Genomic DNA, 22,204 nt, shown 5'->3' with positions numbered 1-22,204 from the left:
GTCAGATATTCGAAGAGGTGAATGGTCGCCGTCCGTCTGGCCCTCTAGCTTGCCGTCGGCCCTCGATTTAGATTGGTTTTCTCCGTCTTCGGCTCGCACCGTTGATGGGTAACTTACATGGGTCCCCATCCATAGGTGGCATTTTGATGGATCTCTTTCGTCAACCCGACCAAGATCCCGTCCACGTTCCAAGCCTTCGGGAATTGCTTGAGTACTAAAGGATCATGGCTCACTGCGGCAGCCCTCCACCACACCACGGCATCACGGAGTCGCTAACAGGGAGATGGGGGTGTGCCGAGTCACTCTTGGTTCGCCATCGCGTTGGGTGAGTGGCCGCGTCTAGCAGGTAGGCGCGGAACTTATCCATACCCTCGGGTTGAGAGAGCCATATTGTCGGGAAACAAACCAACCATCCATAATTAACCATATCTTTCTGTGAGACATTAGGCCCCTGAACCCCGTAGGCGGGAGGCCGGGCCCGTCTGAGACAAGGCTCGAATTTCCTTCAAGCAGAGGCGGGCCGCGGATGTTGGAACGAATCCCAAGCTACTACGTACAGTACTGTACTCAGGTACTCTGCCCAAACGGAAAGAGTCTGTGTGTGAGGAACCTAACGGACGCTATAAGCGGCGCGGGTCAGGCCGGGATGACCGGGGGGGTTGCAAGGGAAAGGTCGCCAGAGGCGGACAGACATGAATTCGACCAGTCAGATACGACAAGGAGCGCGTTCATGGGTTCAAACCCTCTACGACTTTGTCCAAATCGTTCGCAGCTTTTGTGCAGGTTGGACAAGCAGAGCTCGCATTGACTCTTCGTCACATGCTGCTACTGTTCACCGCAGTCTCTTTTCTCGAATGTTTCCATGGAGAGCAACCCTGACTAGTCCGGCAGACCGCATTTCAAGAGTAGGATGCCTGCAATTACAGCACTATTTAGCTCGCCTGGCTAATTAATTATCTGAGCCTGAGCCTGAGCATGAGCCCTGATGATCAGTTGTCTCCACCCGCCACCCTCGCTCACACTCACAGGTTTCTACTTTTGTACTTGCTGCGCTTGCTTCTTTGAACCGCACTACACAATACCAAGTAGGACTGGTAGCTGCATGATTCTTCAACGCTCGTTGTTTTGAGGCCCCCCAAGCTCTTGATGCCGCTGCCATGTGCCAGCCTATGGAACCGCTCTGGCACATGGTTCGTTGGCATTTGCTGTGGTCCTCCCACCAAACCCGTCTCGCGATTTGACAATCCTGATATTCGCCTCGACAGAACACTGCACCAAACTTGATTTTCTACTAGATTACGCAGCTGTACTTATCTAGTCTATTGTCGCCCAAACTCCACGCTCACCGATCACGACTTCAACCCCCAACTCGGTCCCCGCCGCCTCGATCTCTACACATGGTACTGTATGTACTTGGTCGGTCCATACCGGGCAGTCCAAACTGCGGGCGACGCTTTGCAAGCTTTGCCCGTACAGTACACGCGTCGTTAGAGACGTTAACTAAACCTATGATGCATGAGAAGCATGCCACAAGCTGCCACTCAAGGGACGGTTAAGCCACCAAGTTAATCTGGGACATTTGGGGTATCCCAAGTCCCGACACTGGTTAATTTTGAGCACCAGCAGATTCACACACCCTTCTTCTTATTCGATGATGAAGGGCTTGGGGCTCCAACCCATAGGTCCGCCAAACCCCGATTAGACAGAAACATATCCATACCTTGATCAAACGGCTCGTTGCACGTTACGCAATGACCTCCAGAATAGAACATGGTGCCCCTCAGCATAAGGAAAATTCAAGATAGATCCAGCTCATCTTTGGTCGTGCTACACTACCTAACTTCACTACATTTGGGAAGTGGCCCGCCTCCATTATTATCCTATCCCATGCGGCCAAGGGCATTCTCAGTTAACTGTGTCTGCATGGGTAGAATTATTCTGTAGTGCTCCCTAAGTTGATGTCTCTTGTCTCCTCATATCTATGCCTACCTGGTGATCTTGATACACCATTTCAAACTTATGGCCTGCCCTGATATGGTCATCATTGTGTCGATGTCCTTGCCCCAGAGCTTGCGGCATTGCCGAATAACCTATGCCAGAAACAGAGAATCATCCTCATTAATTGTGCATGTATGTACTTTGGTCCACACACCCTGGCTCCGCCTATTCATCCATGCACACAATGCTGGCACTGCCACTGTCCCCCGTCGGCATTTTCTACATTTCGGTACAAACTAGGGCGGGGGACCTTCATGGAATAAACTGATTTTAAGATACAGATGAGCAGAACGCCGTTGTTCTTTGGGATATAACACGCTGAATTAACCTGTTTTCCACCTGATTCGCATCAATGGCTGTAAGGAGAGAATATAAACATGACCTGACTGTCCCGAGGGTTTCGTGTTGTGTCCCACAGGCTGCTTGTGTCTGCCCCGGCGCCTGCCTGCGATTTCTCGAACTCTTTTATCCGTAGTCTCTTTGTCTTTCCCGCTCTCTCGCGTTGTGTGTTTCACGACACTCTGCCAATATATCCGAAATGTTGTAAGGATGATGCCGGAGAGTAAACGACCTGCCTCTTCTGATACATAGGGAGACGGTAAGATTGAAGAAGAGAAGAAACACTTCTCAATAGTCTTCGCCCACAGGAGAGGCGATATTCTCATCCGTTGTCCGTCCTTTGCTCTTCTGCCCCTCTTTCACTCTTGGCTGAACTCCATCTTTCGGCATCAACTGTAGGCCGCCTTTTTTTCGTCCGTCTCGTTTCGCGCGCATAGAAAGCAAGGTTGTCATAATCATCATCATTATAGAATAACATGCGTCGGTGTCCTAGTAGACCTCTGTTCTGTCGTCAGCTCGTCGAATGAGCCTTATGCCATCATTATCGGCAGAGCAGAGCAGTAGAGCATAATTTGCTCTGGTAGCTCAATATACCCCGTTGGCAAATCGGTTCTGAGATCCTGTCATTTTACTGCAAGAACAGGTTAGTCACTCACTCATAATCTCTGCGTAACCCAAACTCCACAGCCCACGCGCTGTATGCAAGCAACACCACCATTACAGTCCAGGCACACACCCCTCACACCCCTTTCTTGCCTTCCCGTCCCTCTCTTGTTTCAGTTGTGGAGGGTTGTTATTTTCTTTGCGTCCGTTGCCTCTTTTCCGTCTTTCTTTGGCGTATCCTCTTCACTCGAAGGGGGTAGGCATGAAATCAAGGTGAATAATGCTTCAAACTCACCTGGCCAAGCGTATATAGCCTGTGAGCATGCTCCTCCCTCATACGATGCATTTGTCCTGCCACTTCGCTCATTTCAATGCACGTTCGTTCAATGGTGGCATCGCGGTTACCCTCACGCTGCCAACGTTGGACGTCGCGGTACATCTTGTCATAGCGGCGTTGTTTCTTCTCTATATCGCTGCAGAGTTTACAAACCTCAGGATCGTTTTTGGTTTCGTAAACAAGCTTTAGCCCGCACGTCTCTCCCATACGGTACTCTTTGTTGCACTGCTGACGGAAGTGACCCCAACGCCAAAAGCCGCATGCCCAGCGAGTCTGGTCGAAGTAGCACATGGCTGGAGGGCAGTTGTGTGATGACAAGGGGTCTAGGGTGATATTTCGAGATGGAGGAGACAGAGTGCCTCTAACTGGTTGGACAGAAGAGGATAAGTAGCGGAACGACCGAGGGCGGAGAGCGGAGTCCAGGAGGCGAACTTGTAGTCGATGCGAACCGAACCCCGAAGCTCGACTCGATCAACTATCCAATTCTATTGAAGCGATCCAAGAACAGTCCTATCCGGTCCGGTGAAGTCGAAACGAGTCAAACAATATGGTCGAGTCAAAATAGTACAGATATGAGCCGCGCTCTTGTGTATCGAAGGAAATCTAGGATATGGTAGGTCAGCCATCGGCATTCTCCCATCGTCTATATCCTTTATCTGTCTCCTCTCGAAACCTTCGTCACTGGCTTAATCTATTCTTGGTGCAATAACGTATTGCTGCTTTGTTTCGGCATCATGCTCACCGTGCCTTGTTATACCTTGGCATCTGGCCGGTGTCACTGGAGGCCATGTTCAACCATGGCCGTGTAGCCACCAAAGCACAGGGTCAAACTGGTGACATTGAAGGGTGGATTTAGAGTAACGGATTCATGAATCTGACTTACCTATGAATCGAGTACTGCTGTTGGACAGAATGCGGCTGGTGTAGGATAGGTTTCGTTGTTTTATAGTCCTGGCTGGTGCCGATTGTTGGTGTTTGGTGTGATCTGGAATTAATCCAGTATTGAGGTTGATCACAACGAGTTTCCTTTTGCTGCAAACAGATGAAACAAAACAAAAATGTGTTACTTGTTTCCTCGCATCCCGCCTCGTTCGTTTGCCCTTGAGTGATGTTCGATGTTTCTCCAGGTTTTCCAAAACAAAGTCTTGAGTCCAAGGGGTGACTGAGTTTGGTTTTCAAGAGTGATGTTTGGTCAAGGGCCCTTGGGGTCGAGCCGTCAATGTATTTTGAAAGCAGACTTGGTGCAAGAAGCACTAAATGATGCATATGTGTTGTTCGATTCGGACAGAGTGGATGCCATAGCCAACTTATACTTGTTCGATTCGAAAAGTCTCTTCATGGATTCGATCGTCGTGCTGTATATGGCATCCCACATCCACATGTGGGACTCCCGCACACCCAACAAGCAATCGCCTTCTTTCCCTAACCCCCTGGCCTTCAAAGCAGGCCAGATTAATGGATGTCCACTATTTGTGCTTGTTCTTTCCCTTCTGCATCTGCGTCTGCTTTTGTTCCTGCGGGATAAAGAGGCTTGCTTGCATGCGTCGATTGGGTATCCGTACTTGAAGCTCCATACAGCTGTTCTCCCATCGCATTACCTGTATACATAACCTTCACCACAAAAGGTGTCTTAGACGCACCCCCTCACCCGTACCAACCCATCGTCACTTCTCTCTACCTCATACCGCTGCCGCACTAACGTACCGTGGCTATTTAACGGCTCTAGCCTTGAACTACGCGGTTCCTGAGTTTAGATGTGGTGCTGGAGTAACCAATCTGCGAGCATGTGTTTCCCAAAGACCCTGCAGCATGTATATCTACGTTAGAGCCGCCTAGCAGCGACCGCCTGTTGCTCTAGACTCTTCTCCATTCTTGTTTCTCTCCGAGTCGCACTTCATATCTTGTCTGCTTAGTAGGGCGACTGCTACCAGCAAGTCTCTTAAAAGTAAAGACAAAAACCCTGGATATCAAAGTCCAGTGTAAGAGTTAACAGCATGGTAGCAAAGCCCGGTGGTCGCTTGCCACGTTGATCAAGGCCTAGAGTCCGATACACGCCCCCCTCTCAGTATCAGTAACTACAGTAAAAGCAGGGTAGAGGTACGGGGCATCCCCACACCACAAGATGCTACTGCAGTATGTTGTGTGTACAGCACTTCACCATGATGCTGTGATTGCAGTGAAAGCAACAAAAGCAGGGCTGACGACCGGCCAGAGTCTCTCGACAAACCTGCGGGGATGCTTTTATGAATTTCCATGACTGCATCTGCCTTTGGTATATTCAATTTGCCTTGGTAACAGGCGTTATCGCTGTCCTAATACGCAGCGCACCGGGTAGAATGATATGGTCTGGGTGCCTTTCCTGGCAGAGCACAGGCGTGTGTAAAAGAGATATCAGAGAGCTTGACCTGATACTTGTCTTTCCATGCTACATCTTCTCTCTTTAACTACTGAGTACCAGTCACGTCTGTACTGGACTCGCACCTGTTCTGTCAACATTCCATAAGTCTTCCATGGCGCGTTCTCAGTAGCGAAACCATGAGGCAGCCGGGCCACAAAAGCGGACATGTTATTGATAGGAGCCCTGTGCACTTCCCGCTGCAGGCATGGCCTCGGCCATGTTCCCCTCGAAGTCTTGTCCTAGTCGAGTATTCAAAAGGTGGTGTCTTGATCTGCGGCCGTGTGGGGCGTTATGGTTCGTCCCGAGGACAGACAAGTGTCAGGAAACAAGGGGATTCCCATGGCTTGCAATCTCGACGATTGACTTTTTCGGTAAAAGCAAGGGCTGTGGTTCGCTGATTACTCCTGCTCTGTGCACCAGGCCCTGGTGGACTCGAGCTTGATGGCACCAGTGGCCCATTGGAAAAGAGACTGCAGGTCAAGATCAACCATTGGGTTTTCTCGAGGCCTACGGCACATCAACTGCTTTTTACGACATCTTGTCGTCCTATCTTGACAGCAGAGCCTTCTTTGGGATTTGGTCTCTTTCCTCGCTCAGTTCGGGACTATGTTGGGACCATAAACCTTGCAAATTGCTTTCTCAACTTCAAGCTCAGGATAAGCCATCATGCAAGGATATCGCCACTGAGGGACTTAGCATTGGCTTTGTAGACCGTTCTGACTCTTCTTTTGTGTTTCTATCACCCCTGACGGCTGGCCATGTTTGTCCAACTGAACCTCATGGTTCTTCTGTCCGGGTCGATTGCTTCCGTAGTTGCGCAGCATCTTTGCTTTTTTATGTGGCACGCCAGCATAGCTACCCTGGCGAGCAACCCGTTAAAATCTAAATAAGTTGAAATGCTGTGGCCACTTCCAGTTCCTCTGGCGATGATGACTCTTCTCGATAATGAACCTTCTCGAGGAGCTCACACTTTGGTACTAACCTCTCCATTGCCCTCGTACGCTTTGCTAACTTACGAGTATTATGTGTATACAGAGGTTAGAGCAGAATTGAGCTTAAAGAGGTCAGAAACTCGTGACGGCTTGCGTGTCTATTGCAGCGATGGCAAACGGCAATAGGGGGGCCTTTGCATGGTCCCCATGCATGACTGCCAGCTCACATGAATTGCTTCATCCGTCTCGCCACCGGCCATTGTTGTAGTTTGTGACCCTCTAAACTCCTTTGTCGAACTAGGTTGCGGACGGTTCAAAGGTAGCTTCAACACCACGCTGATGCGCACAAGGCATGTTAATGGACGACGTGGCAACGTCCCTCTGGACCAGACTGCAGCCTGGACATTGCATTTATGGGCTTCCCAGAGGAGAAGGAGATTTAAATGCTTGTCGATGTTCCATGAATACCGCCGCATCATCATCTCCTCTTGACATCCTCCAGTGATACTTCTGTCGCCTCATTTGATCAACTTCGGTTTAACAAGGCCCCAGAATGATCTGCACACCTCGCTCGACGTAATCCATACTTAATTAGCCATGCAAAGGAATTATATATCACATCGACTCCGCTGGACATGCTGTAGACCTTCGGCTGGGGGTCAGTTGAGCGTCTGTGTATCCTTTACCTCTGGTGTCAATTTTGCCTTTGAACCACCAACGATTATCCCAGGCACATACGGCACAGCACTGAGTAATACAGCCTCTGGCCAGCAGTGCTACTGGTTGAGTTATAGAGGGTTTATGACACCAAGTGTAGATACTTCGGAGTCGGTGTACCGAGCCATAACAACCACGATTTGGGAGTGGCTCATTGCGATACTACGTAGACGTGCATAGCTGTATACCGAAAAGGTAGCCATATTCTGCCTTTTCTCGAAGGCAATACTCTCACTCCCAGACATTCAGTGGGTGTGATAGCCAACCTAGTAATGAACGCATGTGGCATTAGACACAAGCATGGAACGTGGCGGTGACAAAGTATTCATCACAGGGTTCCATGGCAATGCATCTGTATACTAATGAGCTGGCCTTCTGCTTCGGGAATGGCCTGCGTCTCGGGAAACTGACTCGGCCGTGATGACTTCACGGCCTGCATGGGATAATCAGCATGAAAGGTTAGGGGGCTAGATTAAGGAATAGATTGATACCAGACCCTCAAATTGGGCAGTGTTGGGCTCAACAGGTATGCATGCCAAATAATTGATCTCTGTGGCGGGATCGCAAATGATTATACCCTTCCGCACATATATTGGGCGCCGGTATATTCTGCGTGCACACGCATTCGTTTGGGTGGGTGTATGCACTAAGCTATACACAAGGTGTAAGCTCACGTTTTGGGAGGATCCGCCGTTCTGAACATCCGGTCAAGTAGTCAAGAACATCCAGCTCGAAGGCCAGGGTTTAACTATCGCGAAGGTTGCGTATCATGTGGACGATCTCGCCAGACTTTGTGGACACATAGGCCATCGGCCTCCTCAGGGCCTCAGCCTGATGATCACAACGGCCCGGTTCAGCGGCCGGGCCGGCCCGCTTCTAATTTTTCATGCCATCACGTCTGTCTCAAGTCGGACTTTGGTTTGTTAATTGGGAAATGCCCATGGCGTGTTCGAACGAGAGTGTTCCGTTTCCCGTCGCTCTGTATTGCTTTTCTCTGTAATTTGTTTTTTTGCAAGCATTAAACGCAACTGTAAAGGTGGAGTGATGATGTTGCCTGTCTGCCTGTCTACTTGCCTCTTAACGAGGTAGTGTATGAGAAGAGTGACACAAGAACAAACTCAAACAAGCCATTGCTTTATTGAGGCTCCAATTCTGCCAGCCAAAGCTGGCAACAAAGATTCCGTGACTGGCATCGCCCGGCGAGGTGTAGATTTGAGAGGCTGCGACCTAACCTTCCGACTTCAGTCTGAACCAAATGCCTGGGTTGTTGTTAATCATGTGTTCAAAGATCGCTGCATGTCTCCAAACTTGGAACTTGTATAGAACTCAGCTACAAAAACTGAAGAAGAATTAGAGAGCAGCGATTGGCTAAACTTGTCACTCTTCTTCTCTTCTAGTAGCGCGCGGTAATCAGAGGCAGATCTCCATTCCAGTCCTAGCTCTTACTGTTTTTTATTCCGATCATCTGAATTCCAGCATTATCCGGATTGCTGGCTCGCCTTGATCGCAAGAATATGTTAAAGTGTGATGTCGAATTATAACGTTACAGCCGTGTGGGGAGACCTGGCAAGTAAGCAGTCAGGGGTCAGCGGCTGGAAGATGGGTCTTCTGTACGGATATGGCAGACGCGTTTCCATTGTCGCCGCATGGACAGTTGTTGGAGAGCATGATTGGCTGGTATTAAGGTTAGGGCATGATCCTGGCAAAACTAAGATCTTTTTTGATGGCGCAAGATACGGATGGCATACGACAGTTAATAAGGCTGAGTTGTAAGAGCGAGCTCTTCATCAGTCGAACCGATTCCAGCAGCCATTCCAACCACAACAGGACTCAACGAGTTCCCTCCCTACCGCTGAAGGATAGGTAAGACGTCTGCTGAGTATAGACAAAAGTGTTTGTGCACTATTCATTCTTGAGCATTGTGTACCATGAAGTAGTGTGCGATTCTGGATAAGAGCAATTCGAACGAATCATTTCTTTCATAAGCCGTGGTGCGTGCTTTGAATTATGGCAAACACAATATCGAAATCCAATCAACGAGAGCGATGTGAATTATTGACCTCCTTAGTACGGGCCAAAGTCTTCGATACAATGAGTGGCTCAGGGAACGAGGCCTTGCCAGCAATTGCCGCGATGGAGTCTACCCATTGCGACACTAGGGTCCTCCAGTCTATAAGGGTGCAGAATCTGGCCGCAGCTTCAGGTCGTCGAGTTGACAACCACGTCACAGCGCCGAGAAAACGCGTGGCTGCAAAAATGGATTGGTCGAGTGTAGCAAGTGATCCAAAAGCGGGACAGAGCTTGTGAGAAACAGTTCTAATTTTGCCCTGATTTCTTTTTCACTCAGGTGGTGATAATCGCGTAGGGAATGTGTACACGGAAAACAGTGACAGTTCCCGACAGCGGCTGGAAACTGGGGAATCGTGTGCACGGCGACGTCAGCACAAGCTGAACAGACATAGTCTTGGGTCAAATGCTGCATGAACATAGCTCGTTTCTGAGTACAGAAAAACCGTCATAGATCTTCCGGTGGGTCGTTGCCGTCAACAAATAGCAGCTTCTTTCTCAAGGTATAGGCGTGCAACAACAGCCTGAATGTCGATAAGGTAAGTCTAGTGCCTGGAGTGCCAAGCGTAACCTACCTTGTGAGACAACATCCATTCGCAGGTTGAAGGAGATCTTCCGGGCGGCTGCTGTGATGGGCATATGCATGTGGAGGCAGATGTGTGATGTGATGTGTATGATGTGCTGCAAGTGGGTGTGCGTGCCTGCGGTAGCTTGCAGGACTAGCGCGAGGATGATTTGTTTTGTTGTTGCGTCGTCAGGTGAATAGCGACGTTTACCTAAGAGGTAAATAGGTAGTACCTAACAAGTAAGCACCTAGTAGCAGGCACTTTGGGCTGCGTAGAATGAATGAATTTTCCTTTGTTGTCATGTTAGAATGGTGGCGGTGAGGACAAGACACGAACCAACAGATGTTATCTTGGTAGGAACCCTCCTGCCCTTCAACACGGTGGCCTAAAACAGGTCGGCTGTCGGGCTGTCTTAGGCTCTGACCTAGGTACGTAGGCACCTGCCCATGCCCAGGATATCCCTTGAATTTGATATGGCAGGTACTACGTAGGCATGGCCGGGTAAGAAAAGGAAGGAAGGCAGGCAGGCAAAAGAATTGGGAGGCGGAAATTATATGTACCTAATTCCTACAAAGTTGCAATGCTTGAATGCACAAATTGATGGGATTCAATGCAAGTACGATGATATATGGGACGGTTCGTGATTTGCTCCTTTCAATTTCCTACTGTCCTATCAAGATTTAAGTGCTTGCTTCTCAGGTCTCCTCACCACGCACGATCTTTGGAAACGGTACCTGAGGTCCTGAACGCCTAAGTCGACCTATGGCAGGTGCCGCTCCATGCGCCTTCTCGTAAGACTAAGTTAAGTTCCGCCGTTAGTTGGCAGCTTACGCACGGCCCCATACCTGTCTAACCATATACGTCCTTCTTTCTCCACCTCTTCCCCTCAACTCCAAGTTCAACAACTTCAATGTCTCATTTGCTCTCAAATACCTTTCAAATCACATATATACAAACATACAGTTGCTGCTGTGTCCTAATAACAGCTTCATATTCAATATCGCATAAAACTACATAGCAGGTCATCTGATACCTACCTAGTCATACCCGTCATTTGGCAAAAACAAAAACTCAAAGAACGAAGTTGCGAAAAGACTAGCAAACCACATCAGCCTACCTACCTTGCTGTTACTGTTTCTATCTAGTGCACCTCTCTCTATAAATCGATACTCTAACCTATATCAATATTTCATCACTGAGTCAATTCGTATTCGGCGGCCAACAATTCCAACATCAATTGGAGCCCCTCGCGCCGCTCGGCCAGTTCTTAGATTGTTCGTATCCTCTGACCCATCGGGCACACTGGTCACGACCGACCATATCGGCGACCGCACTTCCTACGCACTGCATTTATCCCTCCTCGCGTTTTACCTCATCGCCACTTTCTTTTCTGTCGGCTTCTCCGGCTTCCGTCTTGTTCATTAAACCAGAAGTCCACATCGGTGCGTTGTCTGTCACAATTACACACCAACTGTCACAGTCAGGTCTGCGGAGCCTCAACCAAGCGGCACATGTGACAACCACTTGACACCTGCTTCACACTTAGCTGCCTTCGCCTCTTGCCTGCGTTTTACCGACTTGCTTGAGCTCCACGGTTCGGGTCTTCTTGGTCTCAGAAGTTGTCTCGTTGTGCACTCCCTGTCAATCCCACACCCTTGACCGGTACTCTTCAACGCCAGTTACACGCCCATCATCAACACCAAGTTGTGATGAGCGCTGTTGCCACATCGCCCGGCCAAGTCACCTCGCAGGTACATCAAATGTCGCTCGCGTCGCCCCATCATGAGAAACCCGACTGTCTAGCTCTAAACGAAGACGGAAGAGCATCCAGCCCTGCAACCTCACCCATCACTGATGCCCGACCGGACATCGCTCCGATGAATCCCAACTTCTATTCGGAGGTACCCCCAAACTCCTTGATTGTTGGCACTTCTCCAGTTTCTCTGTTCTTCGGTGGCACTGAGGGCAGGGTCAGACTGCCAGGGGCTATCGCCCAACATCAATCTCTCGAGGACCTGCCAAACGAGGTTTTGTTTCACATTATGGGTTTCTTGGACGTCAATGACCTCCTGTCAACATCGAGGGTAAGTGGTCATCATCTGCCGTTAGCAAAAACTTATTCCACTCCTTGATGATATCTTGGAGATACACATACAAGCTATCTGACGACCGCCGATAGCCAAAAGTCTCTGGTTCTTGGGGCTGATAGAGAACTAGACAAGCCATCTTCTTCGCGATATATCTCAAGCTCCTATCTTGCATCATTACCGGCTCCTGCGAGTCAGAACAGATCTTACATCGCGTCTTTGGTCGCCGTCTCGCCCGTCTCTTGCTGACCTCATTACTCGTTCCATCTTCAGGACAAATACTTCCATGGTTTCTAGGCGCCTGGCTCGATCCTTGGTCTCGATCCGCTTATCTCGACGTTTGGCAGCAAGGCCTTCGGCTGCATCTTTAGTCGAGCGTTCAGTGTTGCCAAAGGAGTGTGTGCCCGGCATGACGTCAATGCATGTCGCGCCAGCCATTGTAGCCAAGAAGAAGGCCATCGAGAAGGAAAAGGTCAAGGATAGGCTTCGGCAATGGATAGCGTCCCGATGGAGGCGTGAAGTCAGAGAGCGACAGGATGGTGTAAGAAAATGGGAGGAGAGCCGCGGAATAGGGCGTGTGTGGAGGCTCCGTAGATTTTGGGAAAGGGTCAGCCGCGGCGAGGATTATCAATGACCTGGTAAGTCAGTGAAGATGCCTCAAGCGAGGTGAGTAGTGGTAGCATGGCACATAAGACATATGTTGTGTTAGCTACCGGCATGTGTACCAGCGCACCTGGTTTCCATTCCGTAGTTTGTTTTGTTGAGTGGTCACGAGTCCGGCGAGGAATTGGCGGTTCTCTGCAATCGCTCTCATCCTGTTAGCAGGACTGCTTGTATGTTACAATATGTAAATGGTTTGGTGATGATACAAAATCGACAAACTCCGTCCCTTGCACTATACTGCTTCAGGCCGCTGGCGAGCCTTTTGTTCGCAGTGTTTATTGCTCTTTCAAACCTGTGACCCTTCTCAGGCTTTTCGAAATCTGAAGCCATCCCAATCATCATCCTCGTCATCGTCCTCCTCGTCCTCCTCGTCCTTTTCATGGATAACGGGCGTTTCTATGTTTTCCTTGCCCAGACTCGTGGGTTTCTCAGGTTGGCCATCTTGACCAAAACTTCCACCACGTTTGCGCAAGGCTTCTCTTTTCTCTTTCAAGCGCCTCACGCGCGCTTCAAGCTCTTCCATCTCCTCAAACTCTTCCTCCAATGCGCGGGTCGCCTCTTCTTTTTCATCCTCTAGATCAGCATCGACCTGGGCGCGTTGCTTTTCTGCCTCGGCCTCCTTCAGGGCCTCTGCAGCAGCAACTTCCTCCGTCGTCATGGCCGGGGCAGAAATGACTGCGTCTTCGTCATAAGGGGCTGTTGTAGCAGCAATATCGGCTTCAAAAGCCGCCCACTCTGCCTCGTCGACTGAGGCTGATGTGGCAGCTTGTCGCTCGTCCGTCACCAGGCTACTAGGCCGGCGCGAGGGGAGCGTGGTAGTTCCGTTCTGGGTGGTAAGATTGTTAGGCTGGCCTCCTGGGGTAGAAGCTGAGGAGCCGTCTCGGTGTGCTGGGGTTGCAGGTCGCGATGGAATCTGCATCTCGATCCCTTGTGATGGTGTCGCCGACGTCCTTCTCGTCAATCGAGGTGGTGTTAAATTCTGATCCCTAGCATTATCCCCTTCTGGATCTTCTGTCTTGTTTCGTTTCCGCCTGCCCTCATCCATCTCGATATCACCGTCCCCGTCGTCGATGGCCTCTTCAGTATCGTCATGTTTTCTTTTTTGTGCGGATTGCTGGGAATTAAATCCATTTGAAGAGGCTGCGGTTTGTGCTTTTATCAAGCGAGTCTTATGTGATTCGCCTCGAACATGCGAGTCCCACAACGTCTCGGTTTTGATCTGCTCGTGACAGAGGGTGCAGAGGAGCTTGCCTGCTTCGGAGTAGGAGGCGTAAGGGTGTTCGATGCGGCGAGCAGCGCGCTGTTGCCGTAAAAGAGATCGTACGTCGGACATGGCTGTGGACCGTGGGTGAAGCTCGTGGTTTGGGTATAAAGGAAAGGGTGTAGCGAGAAGCGACTCCAGGTCGAGACAGATGATGATGAGACAATGCGATTTACGTTGTTCAAACGTCCAATTAGCTGCTTGGGTAAGGAGCAATATCTTTCACAGGGAACAGCATCAGATGGGCAAGTGTGTAAAGCGAAAGAAAAGGAAAAAGTAATAAATAATAGTTATGACGTTGGAGCTTTGAAGAATCAGGGTCGTCGAGAGGGTAACAAGGTGAGGTCAGCAACCACCGACGATTAGCCGGCGCAAATCTAAAGCTCAGGTAACTAACTTAAATCCCTGGACCCGGGCCATTATTCATAGTAATGTTTAATGAAGATCGTTGCCATTATTTTATTCAATAAATTTCCCATATCATCTACTAACCAAATATTACGGTTTTTGTACTAAGGGACTTGGTCTGTGGTTACATTCAGTTCAAGCATATCAGGTCTCACTACTCCCCCACCACAAACCTACGAGGGAGCTTTACTCAGGAACGAAGAGCTGCGTGCCCAACCTTGTCCTGACTCAACGAGCCGCATTCTTGATTTTTGGTTCCGTTCGCTCTTCTCAACTACCCCATCTATCCCTCATAGTGTGATCTCATCGCAACACCTCAAAAAATGGCCGAACAACAACAGGAGGCGCAGGCCCTCTCCTCTATGTTCCCTAATCCGCCACCCTTTTGGCAAGAGTTTACACCTGATAAAATATCGCGGATTCAAGAACTAAGGACACCATATATTGCCCAGAATGGCGGGGATCCTCTGGCGGTTCGTGTGCCTGATGTTCCAGAAGATCTCATCAATCTCCAACCACCAGCTGAGCCGGCAGATGGGCGGTGGCGCGTATTTGGTGACCAGTATATGGTAAGTCTCCCCTAGTGTATATATGCGGAATCTGACTGTCGTTATCAAGCTCGATGACAAGCTCCCAACTCTGGAGGACCAAGGCATCACAAATCTCCCCTCATCATCACAGTCCGAATCAAAGGACGCCAAGCGCTTTGACCGCGCTTTTGAACTCAAGCGCCTTGCCAAATCTCTACTTCTTAATTTCCTCGAACTGTCTGGCACATTATCACGGAACCCGTCACATGCCGAAGCAAAGGTTCAAGATTTGCGCACTCTATTCATCAACTTTCATCACATTCTTAATGAGTATCGACCACATCAAGCACGAGAATCTGTTATCGCTCTCATGCAGGAACATCTTGACCGCACGCGCACTGAGACCATGGCTATACGAACACAAGTGGATAAGGCTCGCAGGGTGCTCGATGGCTTGGGAAGCTTGAGCGTGCCTGATGTGCCCAAGGCTTTAGGGCAACAGTCTGATGAGGAAAACAGGGATGCGCTTGCAAAGCAAAGAGAAGCAGATATATGGGCTACAACAGATGCTTTGTTTACTTGAACAGGGACCATGAAGCGAATGATGGGACAATGTTCACAACACGTAATTTTTTTTCCCTACCGGGGAAGTTGCACGGACATCATCAGCCCTGATAGACTCAACAGGAGGCGAATAATCTACATAAGTTGACGCTTGTCTTGTTTTGTTTGAACATGTCAGATCGGACTTTGGCCACGATTGTACATTCGGAATAAGGCTAGTACTCGGAATGAGAACAGGAGCCTGAATATTGCACAGAAATACGTGCGTACACAGAGACATAGAAAAGGGGGCATAATGAAGACTTTTGAGGTTGACAATAAATCTCGATTCAGTTGTTTGTATGGCTACAGAGGAATTGCTATAGCAGTTAAAAGGTCTGATCATTTTCTTAGGTATTGTTCCGCTTAAAGAATAGGAATACGAAAAGGAAACAGCCTTCTGTGTGCAAACGGAGGTTGGTGCAATAATGTAATATCACTACCACGTAGTTATGCAACAAATAAATAAGACATCTGTAAATCACGTCAAATACAGCCATGCATGGAGGTTGTATGTTTTGCGACGCCTAATAATAGTAATACATAGCTTTATTGAATCTTTTTTTTGTTTATTTCTTTGTTATTGCATTTGATTCACAGGTTGTATTAAAACGTCAACGACCGCTTCCTTAAGCATTGTAGTGCATCCTTCATTATCCCTTCTAGAACGCGATACTAGAAATGGCAGCACTTCTTCGTACGAACTCCGTAATTGTCATTCCGTTGTGAAAAATAAGGCCATGCTTCTTTACAGGATAGTGCAGGGGATGCAGCAGCATTCGTAGTCACCACATTCGATGCATTTGGTCTTGGTGCCTGTGGCCTCGGAGGGCTTGATGATGGATTCAGCGATTGAAGTGGCGGCGCTGCCAGGACCGTTACGGTCGTAGATGCACTTGGAGGATCCGCAGGCCATTTTGGAGGTTGGCAGGAGAATATTTGAGGTGGATCTACAGTGGGCTTCTTAGCTTCTAGACGATTTCAGGGACGTGAGTTTAAGTGGGCAACTTACTGGTGTGTAGACAAAGTGAGAGACTCTGGGGTTTAAGGAGAAGAAAGTTGTTGGGTGTGAGATTCAGAGTGAAATGAAGTGAAGGTGAGGGTTGGGTTTAGACTTCGAGCTTGGGCCATGAAATGAAGAACCATGGAAGACGACGCCTGCCCGCTTGCCGCTGTCTCCTATTTTTGGGTGCTATGATTGCGTCACCAAAGAGCTGTTGGTTGTGGGGGTGGGTTTCAAGTTTCAACGTGTGCACCCTGGATTTGATCCGATTCCTCTTGGCAGATATCGATCCTCCAAGCTAAGCTAAGCCTCGACAGCTACCGTATTCGACGCTTTCATGATCAGGACATTGTTTATTGATCTGTTATTATGAGTTTCAATTGATGGTCAGCAGTCTAGCCTATATATGTACGTTGTCTACTATCTATTTCAATGTTTCGTCATAAAGTGCTTGGTTGAGCGGTCGGGAAATGACTTATACAGCCTCACTTACACTCATTCAAACACGGTATGAAATCCATTTGGCAAATCATTCATCAATTGCTAAGTAACTGAAGATATCATATCATCCAAGCAATTCAAAATCGTTGAATCAACGTCACATAAAATGAATTGTTTGCATGCAAGTTGCAAGTGATGTCATAGACACCAAGGTGACGCTCCTCTGACAGCATGAACAATAAAGGGAGCTTCACTTAAGTTGACTACACTCAATTCCTAATTTTACAAACGCTTTAGTATTACAACTGTAGCTTAATCATTCCTCGGCATAATCACGATAGCAGTCATGTCTACCAAGGCTCACCCCCCGGCTGTTACTTCACCATCTCAAACTGAACAAGAGCAGGTGAGTATATGAGCGACAAGAAAGAGCAAAGACACTAGTTGACTAGTTATCAGCACAACATAGATCTTTGCAGAGAGTACATGCGCATCGCTTACTCGCCCACTGAAAACAAAGGTGCATCGTCAGTTCAGCATTTGTGCCACTCAGACAGCTGGTTCTGGGCACCTGCGACATTCCCAGGCTGCGAGACGCCGATGGACTATGCAGACTCTCATTCAACAGTCATGGCCAGCGTAGCTGATCTTGAGATCATCCGGTTCGATCAATCATGGGCCAAAGATGGACATGTTCTGCTGAGATACACAGCCCAGGGCAGTCATTGCAGAGAGCCGTACAATGGTATCGAAAAGACCGGCAAACATGCGCAGTGGTGTGCCGCAGCGATATTCGAAGTCGAGGATGGAAAGATTAGGAGCTTTACAAAGGACTGGGATCAAAAGACCATGCAGGTAAGGAGTCCGTTTTACCAACTCAACCATGGTGCTAACTTATATTCAGATTCAGCTCGGGTGGGCGCCTGTACAACAGAGTGATGATCCAAGATGGAACGTTGAATCATTGAGTAACCCAGAAAAAGCCAGGAAGAAAAGAAGCAAGGACAACGCCAAGACTGGCGCAATTTAATAACATGGATCTACGTTCATGTCAGGGTAACTGCGGGCATGTATAGGATATACCACAGCATCAACAAACAGACACATTCATAATCTTTGAAACACCAACATTCAGTACATACGACCATACCTATCAGAGAACTCGGGATCCCGTCCGCTCTCCCATAGATAAGCTGGTAAGGGGCGGATTAGTAGTTGGGTCGGTGACGACCAGCGAATCCCCGCTGTTGTATGTTTTTTATCTTCTTTGCTCTTTTTGGCACTCTGCTTGACCTTTGTGTGGTTATGACTCCCAAGTTTCCTAGAGCATTCATTAATAAGCCTGTGCTCTAATTGGGAGCGATAGTGCGACATCTCTCATTGGTTATGGGGAGATATATATACGTGGATACTCAACGAATTCAAAGTCTGCCTTACTCGCTCCCTGTGTACGAACATATTAAATGAAGCATAAAGGAACACGGCCTGTGAATGTGTGCTCTGAAATATCATGAATCCAAGAATCATTGTCATTTCATCTGTAATAATAAAAATTGTACCAACTAATCATATAAAAAAGAGAGAAGTAGTGACGCTTCTCAAAACACCGTATCACCAGACTCCCACATGCTGTTTACTGGTATCATTGAGTTATGTTATTTGCCTTCCGTTTGTCCTGTCACATGGATCATGGCGCAACTGCTCCTCCATTCTTCTCGCTTGTCTCCCTCTCTAGCAAAATACCAAGATGCTGGAGATCGTCACGTGCTTTCGGGTCGCACTCCAGAACTCTTCGAACAACTTCCCATTCCTTACGGGCCATCTGGTACGCCTGAGGCAGAATGAACTGTACAGTCGGTGCGTTGATCCAAGGCCCAAGCATTTCCTGGGCTGCAATTATGCCCGCTTGTTGGGCTTGGTGCTTGTATGCGTCTGTCACTTTCGGGGGCGCCACTGGCAGTGGTTGAGGTTTAGCGTAATTCGGCGGTTGCGGGATGGGTACAGGTGTTTGAGTGGCAGACTGCCACTGAGCCGGGAATGACTGTGGCGGAAACCCTCCTTGAGGTGCTTGAGGGGTTGCTGGCGAGAACGCAGGACCGGCCGATGCTGTAGAGTTACTCCTCTGTGCGTGGGCAGCAGGGGTTGGCGACCCTACGCCGCTAGTATCTTGTTGGGCGGTGACTCCATCCCTGAGTTGTTTAAGTTGCTCGGGTTCGGTGTGATAGACAAATACAGCAAGTAACATAGGCTCCTCGCGCACCCGCGGAATTTTGTTGTCAACTAAGTTGAGCATAAACTCAGGATAGTTGTCCTCCCCTGGCGGAACTGGCACCAGGTAAGTGTCCCGAACGTTGGCTATAGTTTTGTCTCCTATGACGCCGTAACGCTTCTTATCGGTAAAATACTTCATAAGAGCAAGGAATTCAGCATGCGCAACTGGGGATACGGGTGTGAGGGACACAACGATGATGTCGGTTGATTTGCTGTAGCGAAGGCCACAAAGATACTCAATGGCAGCCTGCTCAGTGATTCGGCCAGCCACAGTCAGCCTCTTAGGGATCAGATTCGACCACGGCCCAACTGAAGCAAAGTTTGCGCCACCAATATACTTGGCTGTTGCTTGGAAATCAGCAATCGAGCTCATGGCAAGCGAGCCACGCCACACAACGTCGGGGTCTTGGGTCTCCTCTGTAGGTGAGTAAGGGGGTGACTCATTCTCGTCTTGAAGCATGCGATCCACGTCAAGGTCTACACCAGGACCGTTAGCTCCAGTTACCAGAGCCGAAGGCCTGCGGTTCTGAGACACGGTTGGGGATTTGACGCTCGAGAAAACCTTGGCGATATCGAATTCGGCTTGACTTGGTGATCGCTGCTTGTCGTCGTTTTGCTGTGGGTGTGAGGCCAGATCAGGCTGGTCACCTGCCGCAGGCTCCTTCTTAACATGCTGAGGGTCTGGGCGACGAGGCCCTGGCGGAAGAGGTACAGCAGAGTCATTGACGAACGTTTCATCATCAACGACTTCCTCACCCTTGTGAGTTCTTCGGACACGGGGTCCTGTTTCGGAGGTATAGAGAATCGATTGTTTCTCGGCCTTGGCCTTCATTTCCGCGGTCTGCTTCTGCATTTCTGATGAGGCAAGCTGTTCTGAAGTCATGGTTGCCAAAATTGTGGGAGACAGAGTCTTGTAGACAAGTCCCTGGCACAACTCCGGGTTGTTCTTCAAGTTGAAGCTCAATGATTTGATTTGCTGGTTGTACTCTTTCTGTCCCTTGGGTACGGGGTACGTATCGTATACGCTACGTTCAACCTGGAGAGCGAAAGTCTCTGACAGAGACTCAACTGTGTTCTCTTCCTCGAGCTGAAGATCACCTTGTTTCAACATCGACGCCAGAACATGACTTATAGATTTGCTCAGCGCTTTAGCAGGTCCTGTCCTGGAGCCAGGCAAGTCTGCGATTGCAGTGGCAAGATCATCCGGCGGTGTATACGAAACGGGAACAGGCACAATTCCGTTTTCTGATACACGACGAATCTTAGCCGACTAGATAAGTAATTTGTCAGTATCAACAATTCCAGATCAGGGAGATAGTAACATACCTTGCCATCCGCATCCTGAGAATCCTCCCGGTTCTTTCTCTTCCCAGCCTTTGCATCTTTCTTATCTTTCGATGTGTCTGGTGCAGGGGACGACTTAACCTTAGACTTGTCTTCTTCCTTAGTCTCACTGTGCCGCTTGCCCTTTCCTTTACGCCCACCACGCTTTTTCTTCTTGGACTCCTCCTCGTGTGCTTTACGCCGGGCTTCCCAGGGCTTCTCTCCTTTGGCTATACCATCGAGAAGCTCCTTATGGTCTTCTGGTCTGCATTGTTCACACCAATAATGTTCAGGGATCTCGTCGTCAAATGAACTCACCCCCACGCACACATTGTGTTGCCATGCGCCGCAGGTTTCGCAGGCGATCCAGGCTTCGCCGGAGTCTTCGTCTTGTTCTGTGGCGCCGCAGACACAGCGGATCAGCTCATCCTCCTCTTCCTCTTCTTGGTCTTGTTGTTGTTCCAGTTCTTGCTCCTGCTCCTGCTCTTGCTCCTGCTCTTTGGCTTTCTTAGTTTTCTTGGTTTGCCGCTTCTTGGGCACAGTGGCAGGCTCAAGTTCGTCGAATGACTTGGTGTGTTGACCTTTTGTAGCGCGTACCGATCGTCGAGGTTCTGCTTCGCCTGAATCGTTGCTGTTAGTTGATGCTTTAGAACTCTTGGTGCAGCAATTGACGCGGTTTGGGCTTGCAACAGATTGGGAGGTTTTTGGGGATTTGGCGAGACTTTGTCGCTTACCAGACATGATTATGGGTTGAGTTAATGCTCGCAGCGTGGATTTTGGAAGTGCGACGCGTATCGGTACCGAACAGCGTGGGCTGGTGAGGCAGTGGTGTTGTTGGACAGATTTCTACTATTGCAGCAAAGCGCAGGATGGTGTGCGCCCTTATACGGGCATTGAATTACGTGGGAGATGATTGAAAGTCACGACTATGTCAAGAACAGCTTCAGGTTCTTCCCAGCTGATCCACGCGCAGATGCTTGTCTGTTTTTTCAACCTCTATACGTCTTGGCGCAAAGAGATATTCCAACAGTGCTGGCAAACAGGAATTTCAAATATCCGAGGGGACAAGGTCGTTTGTTGGTATCTTGAAACCTTCGAAAGGCGTCGCAAATTCAATGAAGACTGCGCGACAAGCTCGTTGTGATGTAAATCCAGTATCAGTAGGTTGATGCGGGTCGCGTGCCGAGCCGCCTGGAAGACGCGCGCACTGTAAAAGTTAAGTTGTTTGATAGAAACTCAATCTGTCCCACTGGAAAATACAAGACAGCACTTTCACTTTGAGTTGACTGGTAAGATTATCTGTCGTTCAGAAAATCGTTCAAAAAGATGATGATGATGTAAAAGAGAAGGTGCTAAGGTGCTGAACGCTGGAGGGGGGGGGAAGGGAGCTATCTATGCGGAGGAAGATATGAAAACTTCGGCACTAGAAAGAGGTTCCGCCCGCCGCTCATGCCCTACAGTGGTTGAAGTGGTCGGGTGGCAGGTGGCAGGGACCAGGATAAACTCGCGCTTGCGACAGACAATTCAATTCAGGCAATTGCTTGTGCTCTGTGTGTCCATGCTCACAATGCCATTCGGTGCCTGATTGTGGCAAAATGATTGCCTGATAAACAAGTCATCTATCACGAAATGTCAGCAAGCTAAGGGCGAGATTAGT

The 22,204-nt window shown here is 49.0% G+C and overlaps 6 protein-coding genes across 6 annotated transcripts; 3 read left to right on the top strand and 3 right to left on the bottom strand.

Annotated features, from left to right (window-relative positions):
* Window positions 1-2,801: 2,801 nt before the first annotated feature.
* Window positions 2,802-3,568, bottom strand: FSST1_011000 (uncharacterized protein; the record flags this gene model as incomplete). Its single annotated transcript, XM_083234089.1, has 2 exons — window positions 2,802-2,837; window positions 3,236-3,568. The coding sequence occupies 2 exons, from the start codon at window positions 3,566-3,568 to the stop codon at window positions 2,802-2,804; spliced, it is 369 nt and encodes a 122-aa protein (XP_083080696.1).
* Window positions 3,569-11,666: 8,098 nt separating this feature from the next.
* Window positions 11,667-12,678, top strand: FSST1_010999 (F-box domain-containing protein; the record flags this gene model as incomplete). The annotated part of the gene is made up of 2 exons (XM_083234088.1): window positions 11,667-12,041; window positions 12,175-12,678. The coding sequence occupies 2 exons, from the start codon at window positions 11,667-11,669 to the stop codon at window positions 12,676-12,678; spliced, it is 879 nt and encodes a 292-aa protein (XP_083080695.1).
* Window positions 12,679-13,011: 333 nt separating this feature from the next.
* FSST1_010998 (uncharacterized protein) lies at window positions 13,012-14,040 on the bottom strand (the record flags this gene model as incomplete). Its single annotated transcript, XM_083234087.1, has 1 exon — window positions 13,012-14,040. One exon carries the CDS (start codon window positions 14,038-14,040, stop codon window positions 13,012-13,014), a length of 1,029 nt encoding a protein of 342 aa, XP_083080694.1.
* Window positions 14,041-14,699: 659 nt separating this feature from the next.
* On the top strand, window positions 14,700-15,489 carry FSST1_010997 (mediator complex subunit MED7; the record flags this gene model as incomplete). The annotated part of the gene is made up of 2 exons (XM_083234086.1): window positions 14,700-14,945; window positions 14,995-15,489. The coding sequence occupies 2 exons, from the start codon at window positions 14,700-14,702 to the stop codon at window positions 15,487-15,489; spliced, it is 741 nt and encodes a 246-aa protein (XP_083080693.1).
* Window positions 15,490-17,299: 1,810 nt separating this feature from the next.
* Window positions 17,300-17,983, top strand: FSST1_010996 (uncharacterized protein; the record flags this gene model as incomplete). The annotated part of the gene is made up of 3 exons (XM_083234085.1): window positions 17,300-17,359; window positions 17,413-17,808; window positions 17,858-17,983. 3 exons carry the CDS (start codon window positions 17,300-17,302, stop codon window positions 17,981-17,983), a joined length of 582 nt encoding a protein of 193 aa, XP_083080692.1.
* Window positions 17,984-18,640: 657 nt separating this feature from the next.
* On the bottom strand, window positions 18,641-21,288 carry FSST1_010995 (Adenylosuccinate synthetase-domain-containing protein; the record flags this gene model as incomplete). Its single annotated transcript, XM_083234084.1, has 2 exons — window positions 18,641-20,494; window positions 20,551-21,288. The coding sequence occupies 2 exons, from the start codon at window positions 21,286-21,288 to the stop codon at window positions 18,641-18,643; spliced, it is 2,592 nt and encodes an 863-aa protein (XP_083080691.1).
* Window positions 21,289-22,204: the final 916 nt, after the last annotated feature.

Source organism: Fusarium sambucinum, chromosome III (assembly GCF_050947815.1).
Source record: "Fusarium sambucinum isolate potato_lamoka chromosome III, whole genome shotgun sequence".
Classification (NCBI taxonomy): domain Eukaryota; kingdom Fungi; phylum Ascomycota; class Sordariomycetes; order Hypocreales; family Nectriaceae; genus Fusarium; species Fusarium sambucinum.
This window is presented reverse-complemented; position numbering and strand designations above follow the sequence as displayed.